The 22,413-nt window shown below is 33.8% G+C and overlaps 2 protein-coding genes across 3 annotated transcripts; both read left to right on the plus strand.

Annotated features, from left to right (window-relative positions):
* Positions 1-202: 202 nt before the first annotated feature.
* Positions 203-6,450, plus strand: LOC114182568 (mRNA-decapping enzyme subunit 2). Of its 2 annotated transcripts, none has more exons than XM_028069457.1 (9): positions 203-303; positions 424-520; positions 1,335-1,486; positions 2,467-2,594; positions 3,751-3,846; positions 4,045-4,197; positions 5,265-5,368; positions 5,458-5,525; positions 5,999-6,450. In XM_028069457.1, exons 2-9 carry the CDS (start codon positions 450-452, stop codon positions 6,181-6,183), a joined length of 957 nt encoding a protein of 318 aa, XP_027925258.1. In that variant the 5' UTR covers positions 203-303; positions 424-449; the 3' UTR covers positions 6,184-6,450. The 2 variants fall into 2 exon arrangements, with proteins under 2 accessions (XP_027925258.1, XP_027925259.1); XM_028069458.1 differs by having other exon boundaries at positions 248-342.
* Positions 6,451-15,800: 9,350 nt separating this feature from the next.
* LOC114180682 lies at positions 15,801-16,967 on the plus strand. The gene is made up of 2 exons (XM_028066985.1): positions 15,801-15,972; positions 16,639-16,967. The coding sequence occupies exons 1-2, from the start codon at positions 15,801-15,803 to the stop codon at positions 16,965-16,967; spliced, it is 501 nt and encodes a 166-aa protein (XP_027922786.1).
* The last annotated feature ends 5,446 nt before the right edge of the window (positions 16,968-22,413 follow it).

A 22,413-nucleotide genomic window follows, 5' to 3' on the forward strand; every position in this document is an offset into this window, starting at 1 on the left:
ATTTCAATACATAGTTGGAGAAATAATATTTCAAAAGATTATATCGAAGAACTTCTCTTAAAAAGGAATCATTTTGAAAAAAAATCTTTTTTCTTTGATCTGAATATTAATTTTAAAAATAAATTAAGCATAAACAAATTTCCAGATTTTTTAAAAAGTAAAAAATTTATTATCATTCAGGTAAAAACTTGTGAGAAAAAGTAATGAGAGTTTAAAACTCAGAAATGGATTTTGGTGGAACTTGAACAACGGGTCTTAACATTTAAGGCGAAGAAGATCCGTTTGGGTTTCGGGCAGAACAGGGTATCTTTTTTTCTTTCTGCTGTTTCAGACAAAAAGAGAGTGAGAGAAACTCATAGAAAATTCTCGAAGAAGCTTATTTTTTATTTTTTCATTTTGAGTATTTTTCTTTTTTGATTTTAGGGTTTGAGAACTGGCACTGGACAGCGATGTCGAATCATCACCGTTCTTCCTCTAAGAACGGTCTACCACCTCAAGAACTCCTTGATGATCTCTGCAGGTTTCGCATTTTCTTTTTCCGTTTTTTGTTTTCTTGCTTCTCTGTTTGGTTTCCCAGAAAATGCAGGAAAATAGGACATTGAAAGTTAGGGAGCTTTTTTTTTTTTTTAATTGTTGAATTCTTGAATTGTTCTGGTTTTCGGTTCCTTTTAGCCCACATTTATCAATATTACGCATTTACACCTTTTAAGCCTCTAATTAATCGTACTGTCTTACCAAAAGAATTGGTAATATTGTAGGCTGGTGACTTTTGAATATTTTTTTAATTATTATTATTATTATTATTATTTGATGAATGTTTTGGAAGATCCGACTTTTTTCTGTCGTCACGTCAATGTAATTTTGGAATGTAAGAATGTGAGGTTGAGTATGATAGTAAATTAGGCTTTAAGCAGCATATGATGGTTTCTTTTCTGTTGCTGGTGAATCAATTATTCTTACTTGCTACACTGCTATACTATTTTTGTAAGAGAATGTTCTGCTGGATATTTGTTTCTTATTAATCAAGGATTACTCACTATCAGCATAATAAAAGTGTTTTCTGCTATTACAACTGTTCAGTTTTTTTTTTTTTTTTTTTTTTTTTTAATTCTAATAATATTATAATAGTGATGAGATGATCAGTGAATTGAACTGCCATTTATAGATATGCAGTGATATAGGTTTATTATATTCTGTGATGCTGTGTCCTCCAACTCTGTAACATTCGTAGTCATTTGCATTGCATTCATGTTCCTCCCTTTTTATTGTTGACTCTAATTATGTGTATTTTGTTCCTTTCTTAATAAGACACTTTTCATGTTGTTATATTGCAGTCGCTTTGTGCTGAATGTGCCAAAGGAAGATCTTCAGTCTTTTGAAAGGATATTGTTTCTTGTGGAGTATGCACATTGGTTTTATGAAGATAACTCTGTAGAAAATAATCCATCTCTGAAATCATTAAATCTGAAGGAGTTTACTTCTTTATGTATCCTTAATGTAACTGATTTGTTTTCAGTCTTTCTGTTTACAGTAGCCGAATATAAGTTTTTCATTCTTGTTCCTTTTGACTATAATAGTTCATGAATAACTTTTTCATACTCTAGTTTCTTTTATTGTTTTCATTAATTAAAAGGGTAATCATAGTAAGCTATTTTGTTTGATTTTTAACATGGGGATGGAATACAAGTATGTGAGCAGAGGAAATGAATGGTGCATGGAAATTCATTCCTGTAACAAAAACACCCAATATTTTTTGCTAGGTAGGATTAGGTCAATGGATCAAACAATGTCATAATTCATTAGTGAAGCTTGTGTGTTCCTAACTCAGTTTTTAAGACATTAAACTTGGTCGGAATTTAGTTGCTTCTCAAGCTTTCATGTTCAATTCTACTCCTTTGCCATCTCTTGTAATATATGAACCAAATATTGGAAAACAGGGAAAATGTAAATTTACAGTGTTGTTCACACTCCAGTTTTGAGGAAATCTACATAGTGTTTGTTAGCTTATTTTATATGTCTAAAGATGAAATTTAAGGTTTACATTAATGGGATTGTGGAAAATTATCTTTGCATGATTTGGCACAAAAAGATGTCGACATGCTCCCATCTGGAATTCCTTTGCCTCCTTCATCGTTTTTTACATAATTTTTTATGTATTACTAGTTGAGCTCATCATTGAGGGTTGTTTTTATGCTCAGCCTGTTAGCCATGCTCACATGCATGCTTGTGCATGGATACACGGACATTGATAATTATTTAGACAATGATTGTTGGAACCTTGTTGTTCTCTGATTACATTATTTGACCCGATGAAAGAAGGCTATCATTATTTAATGTACTTTGTAGACATTATTAGGCACAATTGGTCAGGCTTTACCTAAAGTAATGCTAGTCATTGTTATTGTCATTTTCTCTTTATCAACTTCAATTTATATATTAGATGAAATATTCCTTAACATTTAGAAGTGTTTAACAGTTGTGATGTTTTAAAGCCTTATGTGGCCCATATAGATGATATTTTCAAGGACTTCACATCCTATAAGGTTCGAGTTCCTGTAACTGGGGCAATAATTCTTGATGAAACATATGAAAGGGTAAGCCAAGAATAAACACTTTCAACGGCTCTTATTTTTTGCTTTCTGTAGTGAGAAAATTACCTTGTTTTCAAGTGCTGGGGCTGTCTTCTCTCTGGTATGTTCTGGTGTGTTGTTACCGTAATCAGTGTGTATGAACGTGGTTACTATCTGTATGATGAATTCCACGTTATTATTTATTTAAAGAAACAAGAGGGACTAATAAAACCATTCATACGAAAGATAGAAAAGCTAACAATCAATTGTAGTAGAAAAGGAAATAGGATTCCTAGATAATCTCGTATTAGTTAATAAAAATATGTCAGTGGCATTTCTTTTATCGGGTCACTAAAATTCAGGAAACATTTATGCTCCATAGTTGGCTATAGGAAGATCAATGTCGCTAGCTGGTTGATGATAAAATGATTAATGCTTATAGACTTTTAATGTGAGGACAGGAAAAACCGTAGCCTTTTATAGGTCATAAGGTAGCAAAATAGTTCAGGAACCTCTACACTTGGAAGATGAAGTATTTCTTTCTGCTCAGTATTCTTCATGTAAGTGACTTGGTTATGGATGATCTTCATTATTCCACTTGGTTAACTTCATTTCAGGAACAGGATATTATTTGTTTCAGTGGGAGATATAATTTATATCATTAGTTGTTTATAGTTAGCTTTCACCTGATATCTAAAGCTTTAGGAGAGAGTTGGTCCATATCAAAATATCAATATCTCTAACCAAGTAGTTAAGACTAAGAGGGCCCCCATTCTTATAATACAAGCCTGAGTTTCAACAGTCAATACACCATATATGCTTTGAGTTCAAGCCCACATGGCTCTTGTACGAAGGGACATGCAAATGATATAATGAAGCCAGTTATACTCATACACCAACTAAAAACATGCTTTAAAGGAAAGTTGCGCCATGTCATTTTTCAATAGGCGATCTTGAAACTTTGTACACTGGGAGTGAACAGCCTTGTTCAAAGACAAACAAATTAAAGCATAATTTTGCAAAATAATTTTTAAAGGAATGAGATATCACAGTTAGAGATCGCATGTATAGTTCCACTGAAGATCTTCACAACTCTAAACTGATACAATAGTTTTGAAGATTCTTTCAGAGTTACTTATTGTTATCTTGAACCGTGTTTTTACATGCCTGCTGTTGACAGTGCTTGCTAGTAAAGGGATGGAAAGGTTCAAGTTGGAGCTTCCCTCGTGGCAAAAAGAGCAAAGATGAAGAAGATCATGCATGTGCCATTAGAGAAGTAAGCATGCTACGCTTTCTCAGTCTTTAGTTGACCATTTTTTCCTTGTGGGCTTAGGTTGTAGGTCTAGGAAAGATACTTGCCTGTTCATTACAAAATTGATATGCATTGTAAAATCTATAATATTAATTGGCTAATTCACGTTTTATTACGAGTCATGGGTTAGTTTTCCCTTTTTTGTTTTTGTGGCGAGTGCAGGTCATGGAAGAAACAGGTTTTGATGTTTCAAAACTTCTTAAAAAGGATGAATACCTTGAAGTTATCTTTGGGCAACAGAGAGTGAGGCTTTACATTATCGCTGGAGTAAAAGATGATACATCATTTGCTCCGCTTACCAAAAAGGAAATCAGTGTATGTGATTCTGTACAATTTTGCTTATTCTAAGTTTTATGTCTTTGGAGATTGTACATCTATCTGAAATTGATGAGTGATATGACTAAAATAGAGTGTACAAGTTGGGGGTAATCCTCACTTATGGAATATTTTCTTTTGGGGTTAAGTTAGATCAAAATTCAAAATTCTATGATGATATCAAAGTCTATTCTAGTAATTATTTTTTGAATCTAGTGGGCCACCTAGTGTTGAACCACATGTAGATGCTTAGTCTTGCTAACTTTCATGCTTGAGAAGTCTAGTGCTTGGTCTGAGGGGGCATCCTTGATCTCACATCAACTAGTAATATGGTCAAAATATATAATATTTGAGGGCAACTCTGACTTGAAGTACTTTTTAGGGTTGTTAGGTCGAAATTAAAAACTCAAAAACTTGGTGCTTAACCTTATAGTTATCTTTAATACTTTCCTATACGATAGTTTAAGGTAAAATGAGAAATTTCATTAGACTATAAAGGAAGAGTATGATCTGCGGATGATGAGTACACCACTTTTCAAATAGTTAGTTCATATTATTCGCTTTTGAACTGGCTGACAAGAAGATAGGGATAAAGTAAGAAAATATTGAGATATGGGATCATAAACAATCGTATTAGTAAAAACATTTTTTAGAATCCAAAACAAAACTATATTTAAAATACAAATAAACTAATTTGGAATTATTGATTTTCATGTAGGCAAGTTTGTTGCAGTTGCAGCTTTATTTAGTATTTGCAGCCCATTTAGTTGCATTGTCCTCACAGTCATGTGCAGCTAACATTGTTTTCTATCTATCTTTCAAAAACATTGAAATCAAATGTAGTCATGTTACATTACATTCTATCTACTTCATTGTGTTCCTTTTGTTAGTGTGCACCACTGTTACTTCTAATTTGAATCTGGACTTATATAATTGAATTTGTTGTGGCCGAGAACTTTCTGCGATATTAGTTTTCTTTGCTCTTGGTTAAATTTCATGGTAAAAATATCATCATGTGACGGGCAACTGTCAGTGTTCAAGATACTGAGAAACTGTTATTTGTGCAGGAAATTGCATGGCACCGGCTTGATGACCTCCAACCAGCAACTGATGAAGTGATATCTCGAGGGATCACTGGCCTTAAGCTTTATATGGTGGCTCCTTTTCTGGCGTGAGTACAAAAGCATATGATTTTGACAGTTTCAGAGAATGCCCCGTGTATTGTCTAAGTTAAAAAAAAAATTCACTGCCTTCATGCAGATCATTGAAATCATGGATTTCCACACACCATCCTGCTATGGCTCCAAGGCCTGATTTACCTCTCAAAGGTTGGTCCTATTTCACCCAAAATACTGTTTGGCTATAAACATCACTTATGTTATTGTTTCAATGCATGAGTACGTTGGATGAAGTTTAGTTACTCAATGCTTGGCTGTGTTGGGATGGGTTAATTTCTCATTTTGTTGCACTACATAGTACATTATGTACATCGCAGTCTTACAGCCCCGAGTCTTGACCACTGATTTTAAATCTGAGTGCATTTGGCTTGAGAAATTTGATCGTTAGTATTGCATTTTGTTAGCTACAATACTGTGTATATTTCATTATTACGAAGGTCTTTAGGTACAGGATTTGTCAAGTGGTTCAAAGGGAAAATCAGCTATGGATGAGCTTGTATAATGTTTGCTTATTGCAAATTTAGTACTGCAATGCATGCCTAGTTTGACCGTTGTACATTTTCTAAACTACACATTCTTCATACATTAGTCAGGAATGCTAACAATCCTTTACTTTTCTCAAGGAATTTGCGTGTGGAAAGCAAAACACAATTCTATTGGAAATAGCTCTACAGTAATAGATAGCCAGCCTACAAAACCTGAATCTGATTCTCACACCCCTGATGTGGGGCCTGGCAAGAGCTTTAGGAATTTCAGATTTGATACTGCCTCAATTTTACAAGCAATGGAAGCTTCCTTTTCTTCATGAAACTTCAGCAACCTTCCTGTAAAGTTTCCTGTCACTGAATTGATTTCACTCTCCACTCCAATTAGGAGGTTGCTGTACATATTGTTCCTCCAGTTGTCTGGTTGAATGAGTATTATGTACATTATATGTATAGCAAGTATTTTGTACCTAAATAGTATTTTCAGTTAGTGTGGTATTTTCTGTAAAACTAGAGAAAAAGTTCAATGTATAAGTTATGCTCCTCCTTCCATTAGCAATCAGAGGAAATGAAACCGATTTATATGATAATATGCCATAATAAATCTGCTACTTTATGGTGGTAGCATGAAATCTTCTTCATCCTCTCGATTTCCTCTACACCACAAATCAAAATCATACATTGTGTTTTCTCTCCTATCAAGGACCGAGAGGTTGCAGGAAAAAGATGCTTTAGTCCCTAAAATACCTGGAATTAGGCCCAAGGTTTTGGGTCAATATAGGTCATTGTTATTCTCATGCCATTTTTTTTTTCTATTTCCATGTCTCAAACTAGATTTGTTTTTAAAAAATATCCTTGATGGAAACATGTTTCCTTTTACTGATGAGCGTACGACATAATTTAGTTTATGTTGTGTACAAACAACTAACACAAAGAAAACTTCTTTTTGTTTAGTTTTGTCATAAAAAAAGTTTAATGCAACAGTTTTTCTTAGGAGATTAATACGTGAAAGCTTGATTCTATTGTGGTAATGAATTACATAGAAAAAAAAATGATATCTGAAGCTATTTTTAAATAATAGGTATATTAAATATAATACAAAGTCGGTTCCTTAAGTCTGTGTAAGTCATTATAAAAATAGTCGAAACCTTTTATTACTTAGATACAGACTGAGAACGAAACAAACCAAATTATTGGAAGGTGTTAAATATGTTTTTGGTTATTTAACTTTTAATAAATTTTAAAATTAGTATATTTTGAAATTTTGAACCAATTTAGTCATTCATTTTTTAAAATACATGAATTTAGTCTTTTTAATCAAATTTTGTTAAGTTTATTTGAAATTTTAAGCGTGTTTCATAATAGTATTTGATTTAATATTAAAACAAAAATGTGTCAAATAGTATAAACAACTCAAATACAATAATGAAATGCGTATAAAACATCAAATAAATCTAACAAAAGTTGATTAAAACAACTAAATTCATGTATTTCGAGAGATGAAAAATTAAATTATTTCAAAGTTTCGAAATAATAATTTACTTAAAGTTAAGGAACCAAAAACATATTTAACCCTATTGGAAGTATACAACGAGAATTAGTACAAGATAACTTTTTGTATAAGCACTCATACTATAAATATAGGTTAAAATACTCTCTTGATCCACGTTTTTGTTCAAAAATCTCAAATAGGTCATAAGATTTTTTTTAGTCTCAATTAGGTCCATATTTTTGAAAATGTGTAACAATTAGGTCCATTCCGTTAGTATGGTATTAACGATGTTAAGGATGTGCCACGTGTCAACTCCTCATTTTTTTGAATTTTTTTGAATTTTTTTTTATTTTTTTTTTAAAATATTCACATCACATGTCACGTCAAGATGGCAAATAAACCCGTGCCCGTGGGTATCACCCGAACCCGTCCCCGTTTTGACGGGGAATCCCCGCTTTGACTGAGTATGGGTATGGGTATGGGTAATACCCGAAATTTTCAACTGGGGATGGGGATGGGGATATATATATACCCGCCCAAATACCCGTCCCCGCTTAAATTACTAAACTATTTATAATTTATTAAATAATCTAAAAAATATATATAAATAAATAATATATTTACACATAAAATATAATATAATATAATATAATATAATATAATATAGTATATATACATATAAATAAAATATACTTTTATATATATATATATATATATTTATACATATACATGTAATATAATATAATATAATATAATATAATATAATATACATATAATATATATACATAATAATATAATATAATATATATAATATATACGTATAAAACAAATTAATCATTTAACTAGTGAGATCTTTTATAAACAAATTTATAACATTACAAATTTATAAAAATTTAAAAGAAATATATATATATATATATATATATATATATATATATATATATATATATATATATATATATATAAAAGCATAAAATATCTACGCATATACATATAATATATATACATAGTAATAATAATATAATATATATAAATAATTATATATATATATATATATATATATATATATATATAAACATAAGATATCCACACATATAATATATATATACATAGTAATATAATATATAATATAATATATAATATAATATAATATAATATAATATAATATAATATAATATAATATATATATATATATATATATGTATATATATATATATATATATATGTATATATATATATATATATGTATATATATATATATATATATATATATATATATATAACATATTTCTCATTCTCTTTGTTTTTTGTTATATAACATATTGGCAATTGCTTCAGTTTTAGATCCAAGGTACAAGATGGACATGTTAGAATATTATTTTTATAAATTGTATGGTAATGATTTTGATCTGAAACTTAGTAGGATTCGTCAAATGTGCTATGATTTGGTTTTGGAATATCAATCAAAAAAGAATGAAACTTCTTCTTATAGAGCTACATCATTGGAGTTGGGAAAGGATGTTGATAATGATGCGAATGAATTTTTAGAGTTTATGGCAAAAAAGAAAAAATCTAGAACTACAGTTATGAAAACAGAGTTGGATTATTACTTGGAAGAAGATAATTTGCCGGTTACACAAGAATTTGATATCCTATCATGGTGGAAAACAAATGGGTTAAAGTTTCCAACCCTTCAAGCAATTGCAAGGGATGTTTTAGCTATTCCAATAACAACTGTAGCTTCTGAATCTGCTTTTAGTACTGGTGGTCAGATATTAACTTCTCACCGTAGTCGACTTCATCATATTACTATAGAGGCTTTGATGTGTACAAGAAGTTGGATATGGAACTCAAACCATCTAGGTAAGTTACTCAAATTTATTAATATTTTTTGTTAGTATTTTTTGTGAATTCTCATCTAATATTCTACATTTGGTGTTTGTAGGTGTTAAAAAATTAAAAGGAAAAGATGTTCTCATGAGTGAAAATGAATCTGATGAAGAAGGTACATTATATTCTAGTAATTAAAATTTTCAATTTCAATTATTATATCATATCTAATTTTTCATTTTTTTTCTCTGTGTAGGTGGATCGAATGCAAATGAAACCACTGATCATTTGTAAAATTAATAAATATTTTGGTTATTATAAAATTTTAGTAATGTGTAATTTTTTAGCTTTTATATAATTATTTGAATTTTATTTAGTTGTTATTTGATACTTTAATTTGAGATTTATACTATTATAATATTTTTCTTAATATTTGACATCATGAAAATCAAAAAGAGTATGTTATTTTAATATTGAATATTTTGATAGTATCATGATTCCGTTGGTGTGATTTTTAAATTTTTTTTATAAAAAATATTTAATTGATATATGGAACAATAAAAAAATGGGTATGGGTATGGGTATAAGAAAATACCCGTTACCCGGTGGGGATGGGGATGGGTCAAAAGTTGTATACCCGTTGGGTTTGGGGATGAATTTTTATTATGGGGATGGGGATGGGATCATGATACCCGTACCCGCCCCGCCCCGTTGCCATCCCTAGTCAATATTGTGCCCGTGTGAATGAGGTGACATGTGTCAAATTATTGTCTGAATCTCAATTTGGTCTATATATATGTTATTTTTATTACATTTCAGTCCATTTTTTTAAAATTTTTTAAATATATTTATTTTAACTTTTTACAAAATTGTTTTAAAATTTTATATTTAAATTTATAAAATTATTATTTTTAAACCAACTCTAACATTTGTATATAAATTATTTAAAACAATTTTGTAACAAGTTAAAATAAATATTTTAAAATTTTAAAAAAAAATATAAGTAAAGTTTAATGTAAAATATAAATTTAAATAAATTTAATATTATTAAAATGTTTAATAAAAATATAATTATAAAATTTTATATAAAAGTTAAATTTGGTATCTGGAGAGGATGAAATTCAAAATAATAATAAAATGGACTGAAATATAATCAAAATAACAAATATATGAACCAAACTGAGATTCAAACAATGACTTGACACGTGTCACCTTACTGACTTGACACATAGCACATCCTTAACATCGTTAACACCATACTAACGAAATGAGCCTAATTGTTAGACATTTTCAAAAACATGGACCTAATTGAGACTAAAAAAAATCTTAGGATCTATTTGAGATTTTTGAACAAAAAGTGGACCAAAAGAGTATTTTAACCATAAATATATATTTAAAAGATAAACACATTGTTACACAAGTTAACTAACACATTATATAACTTAAAGTGCTTACACTCTACTTAGGGGTGTAATTGGTTTGGTATGAATCAATCGAATCTCCTTCAATTATATATATTTTTAGTTGAGTTTTGTTCAATAAATTATAGATTAAATATGTTTTTGGTCTTTAACTTTTAGTGACACTTGACATTAATTCTTCATTGAGTCTTCTAATTCTAGAAGTGCATAAATTTAGTTATTTTAATTAACGTTTCGAACGTGTTTCATTTCAATGTTTGCTGACAAACATTTTTACAATATTAGGTTTAAAAAAAATGACTAAATTCATGCATTTATAAGATTGAGGGACTAAATGACGCAATGTTCTTTTAAGTTGTTGGCATTGTTTGTGTGTATTTGCGTGGGCGAGTTTGTGGCAAAGCGTGTGTTCTTTTCAGCGGATATGTAGTGATTTGCAGGAGCGAATTTACGGGATGTAATCCATATTCCATCCTCGCATATATGCCCTGATTTGGGTGTATTATAGGTAACATTACCAAATTAATCCTGTTATTTTTACCAAGCACGTGAACCAGCTGCTGCATGTTCCTTTCCGCTGACAAGCTGCAAAGAGTCCTGCACTCCTAGCTTCGTTTTACGCTGCCAAGTTGTTATATTCATGCACAAATTTGCTTGAGTGATTATGTTTGTGGTGTGGTGGTGTTATTTAATGGCATTTTGCACTGGTGTGAGTGAATGAACTAGTGTTGGTGTGTGGTGTGGGTGTGTGACTGTGAGAAGATGGTTAGGCTGTGAGTGAGGTAAGGAAGATGGCTAGGCTGTGAGTGAAGGGATGCGCACCGGTTACATAACTGGTGCGGTGATGTGTGTGTGGCACCGGTTATGTGAGAACCTTGAAAATCATACTAAAAGAGTGACTGTGTTTAAAAATAATGAGATCCTAGTATTATTTTAATAAATAAACCGCTTATATATAAATAGAAATTTCATAAAAGGATTTCATTATTTAGAAAACACTATCTCTCTAAAACTTTGTTCCCTAAATTCTCTCTGTCTTCTCTCTAAAATCTCTCACTATACTCTCACCCTCTTGAAGATCAAAAATCGCTAGAGTGATCACTGCGGTGAGATTTTCAAGTCTATCCGATCAGAACCTTGAATTGAGTAAGTAATAATTCTGCTCTTTTCTCGGTCTTTTCTTAAAAACTCTGCATGTGATATTATTTGTATCGCATGTGAGGTTAGAGTATCTTGTAAAAATATCTGCTGATCAGTGGCTTTAATGATGTTCCCTGATCGTGTTTATGCTAATTCTAGGTTGAATTGTGAGCATCGGCAGTAGAAAAGAATTTTAGGTTACGTCGTAATCATGCGAGTCAATCGCAAGTAAGGGAAGCTAATAATTGATTGTATTTAAAGAGTTCAGTGGATGTAATTGTGTGTAATTAGAATTTACTGCTTGATTGCTGTGAGATTGTGAACTGATTTATGCTTTGTATAAGTTGAGATGTGAATACATTGTATGAATTGAGGTTGAATTAAGAGAAATGGATACTTGAGTCATAACTCTAATTGGTATCATCTTCCTCAGTTTAAGAACTAATTTGAAACCAAATAAACTTGCAAGAGATGTGCTAATTAGAGTCATGAAAACAAGGAGCATATTTCTCAAGAAATCAAATATGTGCTATATTACTGGTGTGACGCTAAGCTTTAGAAGCATCGTTGAGCGCTAAAAAATGCGAGAGGATCAACATTGAACGTCGCCTCAATGGTGCTTGGGCGTTGAAAAATGTGAGAAGAATGGCGCTGAGAGCCGAACGAGCGGTGCCCCAGTGCTAGGACCTCTATATGGTCTGGAAGGAAATTTAAATGCTGACGCTAAGAGTTGGATCTGAGGCTGACCGGAAGAAATTGCGAGACAAATAGCGCTTAGCATTGGAACTGGACGCTGAACGCTGAGTTGCCCTGTTTTATGTGATTGTTGTTTTGACCTGTTCAATGCATTAAATGATAGGAAATGGATTCTATGATTTTATTAATATATCCTATATGAGTTTGGTGAATGTGAGTCTGCTTATGGGAGTTATGGAAGAGTTTCGTGGAGAAATTCTATGTGTGGATGAGGTAATGTATGTAAGGACATAAGGACTCAGTTTTGGTTAGTACCCTGACGCTCCAATAATCATTAAAGCTCACGTAGAGTATAATGAGTTATGTCGTGAGGATTAGCAGGAGGTCTTAGTCACTGGACTCGATCAACTCCTTGGCGCGAAGGAGACTTACTTGGTGCGATGATTGGGTGATAACCCCTTGAGGCCAAACTCTGCAGAGTTGGGGAATCATACACCGGTGCAAGCCACCAAGAGGTCCGATGTCACTTGCATATATTTGGATAATCGAGTCTAGAGTTGACTGGAGTGTGTGTTGGAATGTTTCTATGCTCTAATTTAACCTTTCTTAATCATTATTAGCTTACCCTAAGTGTTTTGTGTCTGCCTATTCTTTTGGTTTATTCTTTGCAATGATCACTTAAATGTGTGAGTATAGGAAGCTGCAAGTGAGGAGATTTCCCGTGAAGTTGGTAGTATGGCGGAGTAGTAGTGACCTATGGTGCTAATAAATAGGTGTTTTGTAGTTCATGGCTAGAATCTATCCATTTTCCCTCATAGTAGTCTTGTACATATAGAATTTGATAATACTCTATTATGGATGACTGTATAAGACTCTATATTAACTTCCATGTTATTTGCTTTGTGTTATCACTATATAATGCTTTATTTAGTAGTCTAAAAGCTATTAAATGAGATGTTACATTTTGGTATTAGAGTAGTAGTCCTTTAGGATTTGTGAATGTGAGCTTGCTTAGTCTCCATTGTATGTTGTGGTAGATGTTCCGGTAGTTGTGTTAGTACTCGTGGATTGAACTAATTGTTTCTTTTCTCGGTGTGAACAGAGCTATGGCACCAAGGCCACCTCCTCCTCCTCCAACTATGGATAACCCCAACCTTTTAGTGCTATGGAAACTATGGTCGCAACTATGCAACAACAAAATCCAAACATGGTGAATCAACATAATTTGGCTATGCAACAAATGTAATATGCAAGATTGGCAGCTGAAGCCACACAACAGAGGCATCTAGAAGCCTTACAATAGATGAGAGAATGTCGATTCTCAACTAGTTCTTCACGAGCCCCTCCTCCTAGATCTCAAGAGTGGAGTTTAGAAGATTTTCTCCAGCACCACCCAGCCAGATTCAGTGGCACGGTTAGTCCCGATGAGGGGATCAATGGCTAAAAGACTTGGAGAGAATCTTTGATGCAAAGAGATGCCCTGCAAAAGATAAATTGGCATATACAGAGTATCTGTTAGCTGGAGAGGAAGTGAATTAGTGGTTCAGTGTGAATATGATGTTGGAAGATAGTAGGGAAAACATCACATGGGACTTGTTCAAGAAAATTTTTTATGCAGAGTATTTCCCTGACAATGTGAGGTATGCAAATGAGGTAGAATTCTTGCAATTGTTGCAAGAAAACATGTTAGTGTCAGAATATGTAGAGAAGTTTAAACATTTGGGTAGGTTTCATACTTTGTGCATGGATGAGGAGTGGCAATGCAAATGGATTGAGTGGAGATCTTAAGCTTATGGTAGCTCCCCTTTCCAATAAAGAATTTCTGGCCCTAGTAGAGAAAGCCCGAGTAATGGAGAAGTTGAAAGCAGAAGTTGAGACTCAACAATCATCTCAACAGGGGGTGGGAGGGCCATCTGGGCCCAAGGTAAAATACGAAGAAAAGCAGAAGTCGTACTTTAGACCACCGCAGCAGGGGCCTAGAAGATTCTCACCACAACCACAATCTCAGTCGTTTAGATCATAGTGTTTTCAGTGTGGAGGACCACACCTGAGAAGTGCTTGCCCACAGCTTGCTAAAGGGAGGACGTGCCATGGTTGCGGTAAAGAGGGACACTTTATTAGTGATTGTCAATTTGGTAGGAGCACAGTCTCAAAGTCTACAACCCAATAACAAACCCATCAAAAGCGAGGGAATGAAAGACCCCAGGTAGCGGGCAGAGTATATGCTATGATCAGAGCAGAGGCAGCAGGTTCATGTAAACTTATTGTTGGCTCATGTGTGATTATTGGTAGGAGTTTATGTGTCTTATATGATTCTGGAGCAACACATTCCTTTGTGTCAGAATTTAGAGTCCAAGAGTTGGGTTTGCCAGTTAAGGAGCTATATTATGATCTGACTGTATATACTCTAGCGTCGAGTTTAGTAAAGACATCTACCTTATGCGCTAGATGCTCCGTTGTGATTGAGGGGCATTAGTTCAAGGTAAACTTGGTGTGTTTGCCCTTGAAAGGCTTGGATGTAATCTTAGGAATGAATTGGTTATCTGCCAACCACATTCTTATAGATTGCAATGAGAGAAAGTTGTTGTTTCCTAATCTCGAGGATGAGAAGTTGTTGTCTTCACAACAAGTTGTCAAAGAAGCTAAAGAAGGGTCTCAGTGTTTCCTCGTTCTAACCCAATTGTCTATTGAGGAAAGAAATGTATATGCCAGGATACCTGTTGTGGAGGAGTTTGCTGATGTCTTTCCCGAGGATATACCAGGACTGCCTCCGAAAAGGGAAGTGAAGTTTTCTATTGATTTGGTTCCTGGAGCATGACCAATATCAATATCTCCTTACCGCATGGTTCCAACCAAATTAGCATAACTAAAGAAACAAATAGAGGAATTGTTAGAAAAGCAGTTCATCAGGCCGAGCGTATTACCGTGGGGAGTGCCAGTACTACTAGTAAAGAAGAAGGATAGTAGTTCCCGACTATGCATGGACTGTAGGCAACTAAACAAGTTGACCATCAAGAATAATTATCCGTTGCGAAGGATAGACGACTTAATGGATCAAATGCATGTGCCTGTTGTTTTCTCAAAGATAGACCTGAGATCAGGATATCACCAAATTCTGGTCAAGTCTGATGATGTGCAGAAGACGACCTTAAGGTCTAGATACGAACATTATGAGTATGTAGTTATGCCTTTTGGTGTGACTAATGCTCCTGCTTTGTTTATGGATTTCATGAACAAAATTTTCAAGCCTTTTCTTAATAAGTTTGTGGTAGTCTTCATTGATGACATCTTGATCTATTCTAGGATTCACGGAGAACATGTAGAACATCTGAGGACAATTTTGAGCATTTTATGAGAAAAAATGTTATATGCTAAACTGTCTACATGTGAGTTTTGGATGAAAGAAGTCCAATTCTTGGGGCACGTAATATCTGCTCCTGGTATCGTTGTAGATCCTTCTAAAGTTGAAGTTGTATTACTTTGGGAACGTCCTAAATCTGTAATGGAGATAAGAAGCTTTGTGGGACTGGCAGGTTATTACAAGAGATTCATTGAAGGATTCTATAAGATAGTAACCTCGTTAACACAACTAACACACAAGGATTAGCCATTTGCTTGGACAGACCGCTGTGAGGAAAGTTTTCAATTGTTGAAGCAAAAATTGACAAGTGCCCCAATGCTAATAATCCTAAACATCAGTAAATCCTTTGAAGTATATTGTGATGCTTCTTATCAAGGATTGGGATGCGTGTTGATGCAAAAGAAGAAAGTGGTGGCCTATGCTTCTAGGAAATTGAAGGTTCATGAAAAAAACTACCCTACTCATGATTTAGATCTAGCAGTAGTAGTGTTTGTTCTAAAGACTTGGCGAAACTACCTATATGGCGCACAATTCCAAGTTTTCAGTGACCACAATAGTTTGAAGTATTTGTTCGATAAAAAATAATTGAATATGACGTAGTGACGGTGGATGGAATTCTTAAAAAATTATGACTTTGAATTGCTTTATCACCCGGGGAAAGCCAATGTAGTGGTTGATGCATTAAGTAGAAAAAGAATGCATGCTTCTGTTATGATGATAAAGGAGAGTGAATTGGTGGAGAAATTCAGAGATCTGTAGATACATGTGTTATTGGGGAAGGAAGTCACTAAATGTAGTCACGTGACTATAACTAGTGATTTTCTTGAGTTATTAATAGAAAAGCAACTGTCGGATGCTAAGATACAGAAAATAGTGAAATTGCTCGGGTATGAAAAAGCTAAAGACTTTGTGATGGGAATGAATAGGGTGCTGAGATTTAAGAACCGAGTTTGTATTCCAAAGGATCCAGAGTTGAAGCGTGTCATTCTTGAGGAAGGACATAAGAGTCGTCTTAGCATGCACCCCATCATGACTAAGATGTACCATGATTTGAAAGAGTCCTTTTGGTGGTCAAGAATGAAGCATGATGTAGCTCAGTTCATATCCTCTTGCTTGACTTGTCAGAAGGCGAAAGTAGAACATCAAAAACCAGGAGGAATGTTGTAACAGTTGGAGATATCAGTTTTGAAATGGGATAACATTGCTACGAATTTTGTTACCCATCTACCACGATCCATTAGAAATCATTAGCTATTTGGGTGATAATAGACCGGTTGACTAAGAGTGCACACTTTCTAGCATTAAACTTGAGCATGTCAATGGATAAAATGGCCCAATTATATATCAGGGAAATAGTGAGACTGCATGGTGTACCTTCGAGTATTGTGTCAGACATAGACCCTAGGTTTACTTCTAGATTTTGGCAGACTTTGCAAAGTGCTTTGGGTAGTAGATTGACCATGAGTTCTGCATATCATTCTCAAACTGATGGGCAATCTGAGAGAACATTTGTGAGGATGGGATGAGGTTTTGCCTCTAGTAGAATTTACATACAACAATAGTTATTATGCAAGTATATGATGCCCTATGAAGCTCTCTATGGTAAGAGATGTAGAACTTCGTTATGTTGGTATCAGGAAGGTGGAGCAGTGTTATTGGGGCTAGAGCTGTTGAAACAAACCTTATAAAAAGTGTCCAAAATAAGAGACAGGATGAAAGCCTCCTTGAGTAGACAAAAGTCGTATGCTGATCAAAAAAGAAGACCTTTAGAGTTTTTAGCAAGGGACCATGTTTTCTTGAGAGTAACTCCAACCACTGGCGAAGGAAGGGTTATTCATTCAAGGAAACTCTCTCCTAAGTTCATTGGCCAATATCTCTTAAGGAGGATTGGACTAGTGGTGATGAGGACGTCGATGTCGTTAATCGACGAAAATGTAGCGGAACGACTCCAATTGTTGATTTGTTCGTTGAAAATCAACTGAATCACTCTCGTCTCTCACTGAAACGCACACACTCGCGGTATTTGGAACCCTAGGAGGAGAAATCCTCATTTAAGGTGAAGTGAGCTCTGAAATTGGGGATAAACCTCTCAAATTAATCAAAGCTCCCTCATTACATCAAGTGGTCCGCCTTTTATATGTGAAGGCAGCCATGTGAAACGTAAATGAAACCCTAACGCTAAAAAGGAAAATAACGAACGGGCAAAACCTGTGTACAATGGAAAGGAAAATGTGAACCGTGTTCCTAGCTAAAGGTGGCACACGTGAAGAGATAGCAGCTAAGGATTGTACTGCGCGAAGGCTTTCTATGTGGGAGGAAAGGAACCCTTGCAGAGGTGTGTCACGTGAAAATAAGGGTTTAATGGTTTGCATCTATTAGCTGGAGCGTTGGATCCTCAAGTGATACACATGACACATTGGGCTGCAGTAGCTGGATGCCCAATTTGTGAAGCACGCTGAATGTTTGGCTGAAAGATTTGGGCTGATATGTTTCAGGCCCAACTTTACGTATCACCTTACTATTATATGATGCGCTGGTTGCAATTGGAATAAATGGCTTCAAAATGGTTTGTGGCTTAGCAAAGATGCGTACTTCCATGACACTCACGAATGCTATATAATGAAGTGACAATAGCTTTAAATTGGGCTTCTCGACCCACTATGTTAGCATAATCGGTGCTGGTGCAATTGGAAGAGTGATATCGGTTACGTAACCCGTGTGTGTTGATTTTTTTTAACTTTTTTTATGTTTTTGCAAGTCTGTCAGAGTTCATTAGGTCTTCCATAACTTTTTAATTTTAATTTTATAACTTTTTCCCATTAATAAAAATTTAAATTTTTTTATGTTTAAATTTCATATAATTTTTATTTTTTTATAATTCGTTTTAATTATTTTTATAACATGAAATTACATAATCATTCTCTTTTTCCATAAAGGTATTTTGGTAATTTTCAAATTCTATCTATTTTCACAATTTATTTTATCTATTACATAAATCAAATCTTTTACTAACTTTCATAAAACTTATCTCAAAATCCATTCACTTTACCCTCTAAGTCCATTCAAAAAAACACACATCTATCCACTCAAATCCATACAAATCTATCTTTACACTCTTCCTCAAATCTATCCACAAAAAAGAACACAACTTAAGAGACTAAATTAAGACAAAGTTTAAAAGAACTTTTTTCGAATTTCGTTTGTCTTAATTTTAAAAAGGCTTAATTATCATTTTGGTCTCCTAATTTGTTGGGTTGGTTCATTTTGGTCACCTTATTATTTTTAGGTTCAATTTGGTCCTCTAATTATTTAAAAGGTTCAATTTAGTCTCTGCCGTTAAGTCAACTTTAACACCGTCTTCGTACATGCCACGTGTCATTTTGTGGAATTTTCAACTTTTATTTTTTTTTAAAATTTTTTGAAATTTTCTTTTAAAAAAAATTATACTGCCACGTGTCACCTTATGGTTGTGACACGTGTAACCTTATGGTTGTGACACGTGGCAAGTCACGATTGTGCCACGTGTCAAACTAACATTGGTTGTTTTCAATTTAGTCTCTCTATTTACAATTTTGATTCAATTTAGTCCCCCAATTTTTTAAAATGATTTAATTTTGTCCTCTCCAATTTGAGACCGAATTAATAATTAAGCTTAATTATAATTTATACATTCATGTTTAAATAATTTTTTACCATTTATACATCAAATCACTCCCTAAATACTCATGTTATTTCATTTGTTATATTTTTCACTTGTAATTTTTTACACTTGAAAGTTTCTATACATGTAAAAAAAAAATAATTTGCATAGTTAGATGGAGTAATTTAATCTATAAATATAATAAAAATTATTTTAATATGTATATATAAGTTGTAATTAAGCTTAATTACTAATTTGGTATCAAATTAGAGAGGACAAAATTGAATCATCTTAAAAAATTGGGGGACTAAATTGAGTCAAAATTGTAAATAGAGGGACTAAATTGAAAACAACCAATGTTAGCTTGACACGTGGCACAATCGTGACCTAACACGTGTCAGTACATTTTTTAAATAAAAAATCTCAAAGTAACACGTGTCACAACCATAAGATGACACATGTCACAACCATAAGATGACACGTGTCACAACCATAAGGTGACACGTGGCAGTTTATTATTTTTTTAAAAAAATTAAGAAATTTTAAAAAAAAGTTGAAAAAAAAATTGAAAATTCCACAAAATGACACGTGGCATATACGGAGACGGTGTTAAAGTTGACTTAACGGCAAGGACCAAATTGAACCTTTTAAAGAATTAGAGGACCAAATTAAACCTAAAAATAATAAGGGGATCAAAGTGAACCAACCCAATAAATTAGGAGATCAAAATGATAATTAAGCCTTTTAAAAATTGTTCAAAAACCTACCTTCTATTTTAAACACGTTTTTATAAAAATCAGTACACTTACACCTCGTAAGAGAAGCTATCTTTAACAGTAAAAAAACAGCGGTGCAAGTATATAAATTTCAAGATATATTAACGTAATTTATTCTTTATTATAAAGTATTTTTTCCTACTTTTTAAAATTTCATGATCCAACCTAAATTAATTCAGTCTAATTATAATTAGCTAGAACTAGATTGCTTAAAAACCAACCCAATTTGGTTAAGGTGAAAAATTAGATTAATTATCAACTCAAATCACTTTTACTCACCAAGAAAAAAAAACCCTAATACAATTTTTTACTAGCTAAAAACTTGTTTTAACTATTTTTAGTGTTTTCTAAATGCTGACTTCTAGATTTTTATGTTTGTTTAATTTCTTTTATCTTTGAACTGCTTAATTAATTTACAATTTAACATTTTCTGAATAGAGTAAAGTTTTTTTTTATATTTTTTTTTCTTGTCTTTAACCATCATTAAATGACACAAGATAAAACTTTCTTGTTTTGAACTTCTCATTCCACAGTTTGTTGATGTAAGGCTCACTTATATTTTAGTCCTAATGTTTAAGGGCTTACCCAAATCAGTTGGGCCTAGGGCTGGTCCAAAGGGAACCAAGGACCCTATACTGCTCTAACCCCACTCATTCTTATCACTTGCAGAAATCAGTCTCCCTCATCCCCTCCTAGAGCAGCTGCAACTCTTTGCTAGGGTTTGGACCTCCGTCATGTTCAAGCTTGTTCAACTTTGTATTCCCTCCACCTTCTTAGTCTGTTCGTAGAGCTGTTGTACACCACTGTTTGGTGTCGAAGCCTCGTGTTAGCTCTTTCCAGGTAAGGGAAGATAGAACTCTTATTGTTTTCTAGTTTTCATTATACATTACTAGTCTTTCAACTCTATTTTGTGTTTGTGATGATTAAATGATGTTTGGAATGAGATGGATATGTATTGTGTAATTGTTCTGGACGAAAGTGTATGTTGGCCTGCGTGAACAATGGAGTAAATATGATAATCTCGCCCAAGCGAGTGGTGCTCGCCTAAGTGAGAGTATCAGGAAACCCTCCCTGGTGTTGTGCGAGCTGTCGCTAAGGCGACGAGCTCTAGTCTTGAGCGAGAAGTCATCTCGCTCAAGCGAGGAGGTCTCGCCTAAGCGAGAGAAAGCGACATCGCCATTGTTCCCTTTTCGAGCTCTCGCCTAGGCGAAAGGAGCTCGCCTGAGTGAGGCCTTTCAGCTTGAGCGAGAACTAGGCGAGAGTGTACCCAGGTTCTGTTTTCTTCTCTATCCTTGTATGTTTGCCACATGTTTGGGTGAATTAATATGTTAAAAGCATGAAATGAGTGATGTGCATGTATGGAATGGTTCATGGCTGAATATGATGAGTTTGTTATGAATTTGGTATGGAATCTGAATGAAGGTTGGTTGTAAATGTTGGCATGAGATTGGTATGCATGACAAGTACATACTTGGTTGGTGAAACATGATTTGTATTTGGTTAGGATGTAATTCCACGATAGTTTCGTGGTGGTGCCTCATTGGTTAGGGCGTAATTCCATGAATCTCTAGGTGAGATCTCATAGTGGTGCCTCATTGGTCAGGACGTAATTCCATGACCCCTGTTAGTGGGAATTCATGGTGGTGCCTCATTTATATAATTTAGTAAGAATTCAAGGTAAGGATTGCATCCTGACACTCTAAAGAGTCAATTAGTCTCACATAAAGCGTACTGACTCGAGTGGTGAGAGTAGCAGGAGGCATGAAACACTTTAAGGGCTAACCTTGTGTGTGGGGATGAAACTGTAACAATTAGCTCGGTAGAGCAGTAAAGGCCACCACAAGTGCAAGCATCAGCTGAATCCGACTAATTATACGTATCCAAATGAGTCGTGTCCTGAGTCTTAGTGTATTGTTTGCAAGTCATAACATGATTGATTGACATATGCATTTTGGACTATGAAATGGTATATAACTGTATGATAAATCATTTTCTGCTCTAACTTACCTTTTGCTTGTTTGATTGTTGTGTGTGTTATTTTCTCTCTTTGCGATGATCATCAATTTATTGATGTGAGCAGATGCAAGAAATCCTCATGGTCAACAGGAAAATGGTGACTCCGCTGCATAGTTTGTTTGGGTTAGATTCCTTTTGCTTGGGCTTTTCTTTTAAGGCTACGACCCATGTATTGTATTGT

This window comes from Vigna unguiculata, chromosome 4, assembly GCF_004118075.2.
Source record: "Vigna unguiculata cultivar IT97K-499-35 chromosome 4, ASM411807v1, whole genome shotgun sequence".
Classification (NCBI taxonomy): domain Eukaryota; kingdom Viridiplantae; phylum Streptophyta; class Magnoliopsida; order Fabales; family Fabaceae; genus Vigna; species Vigna unguiculata.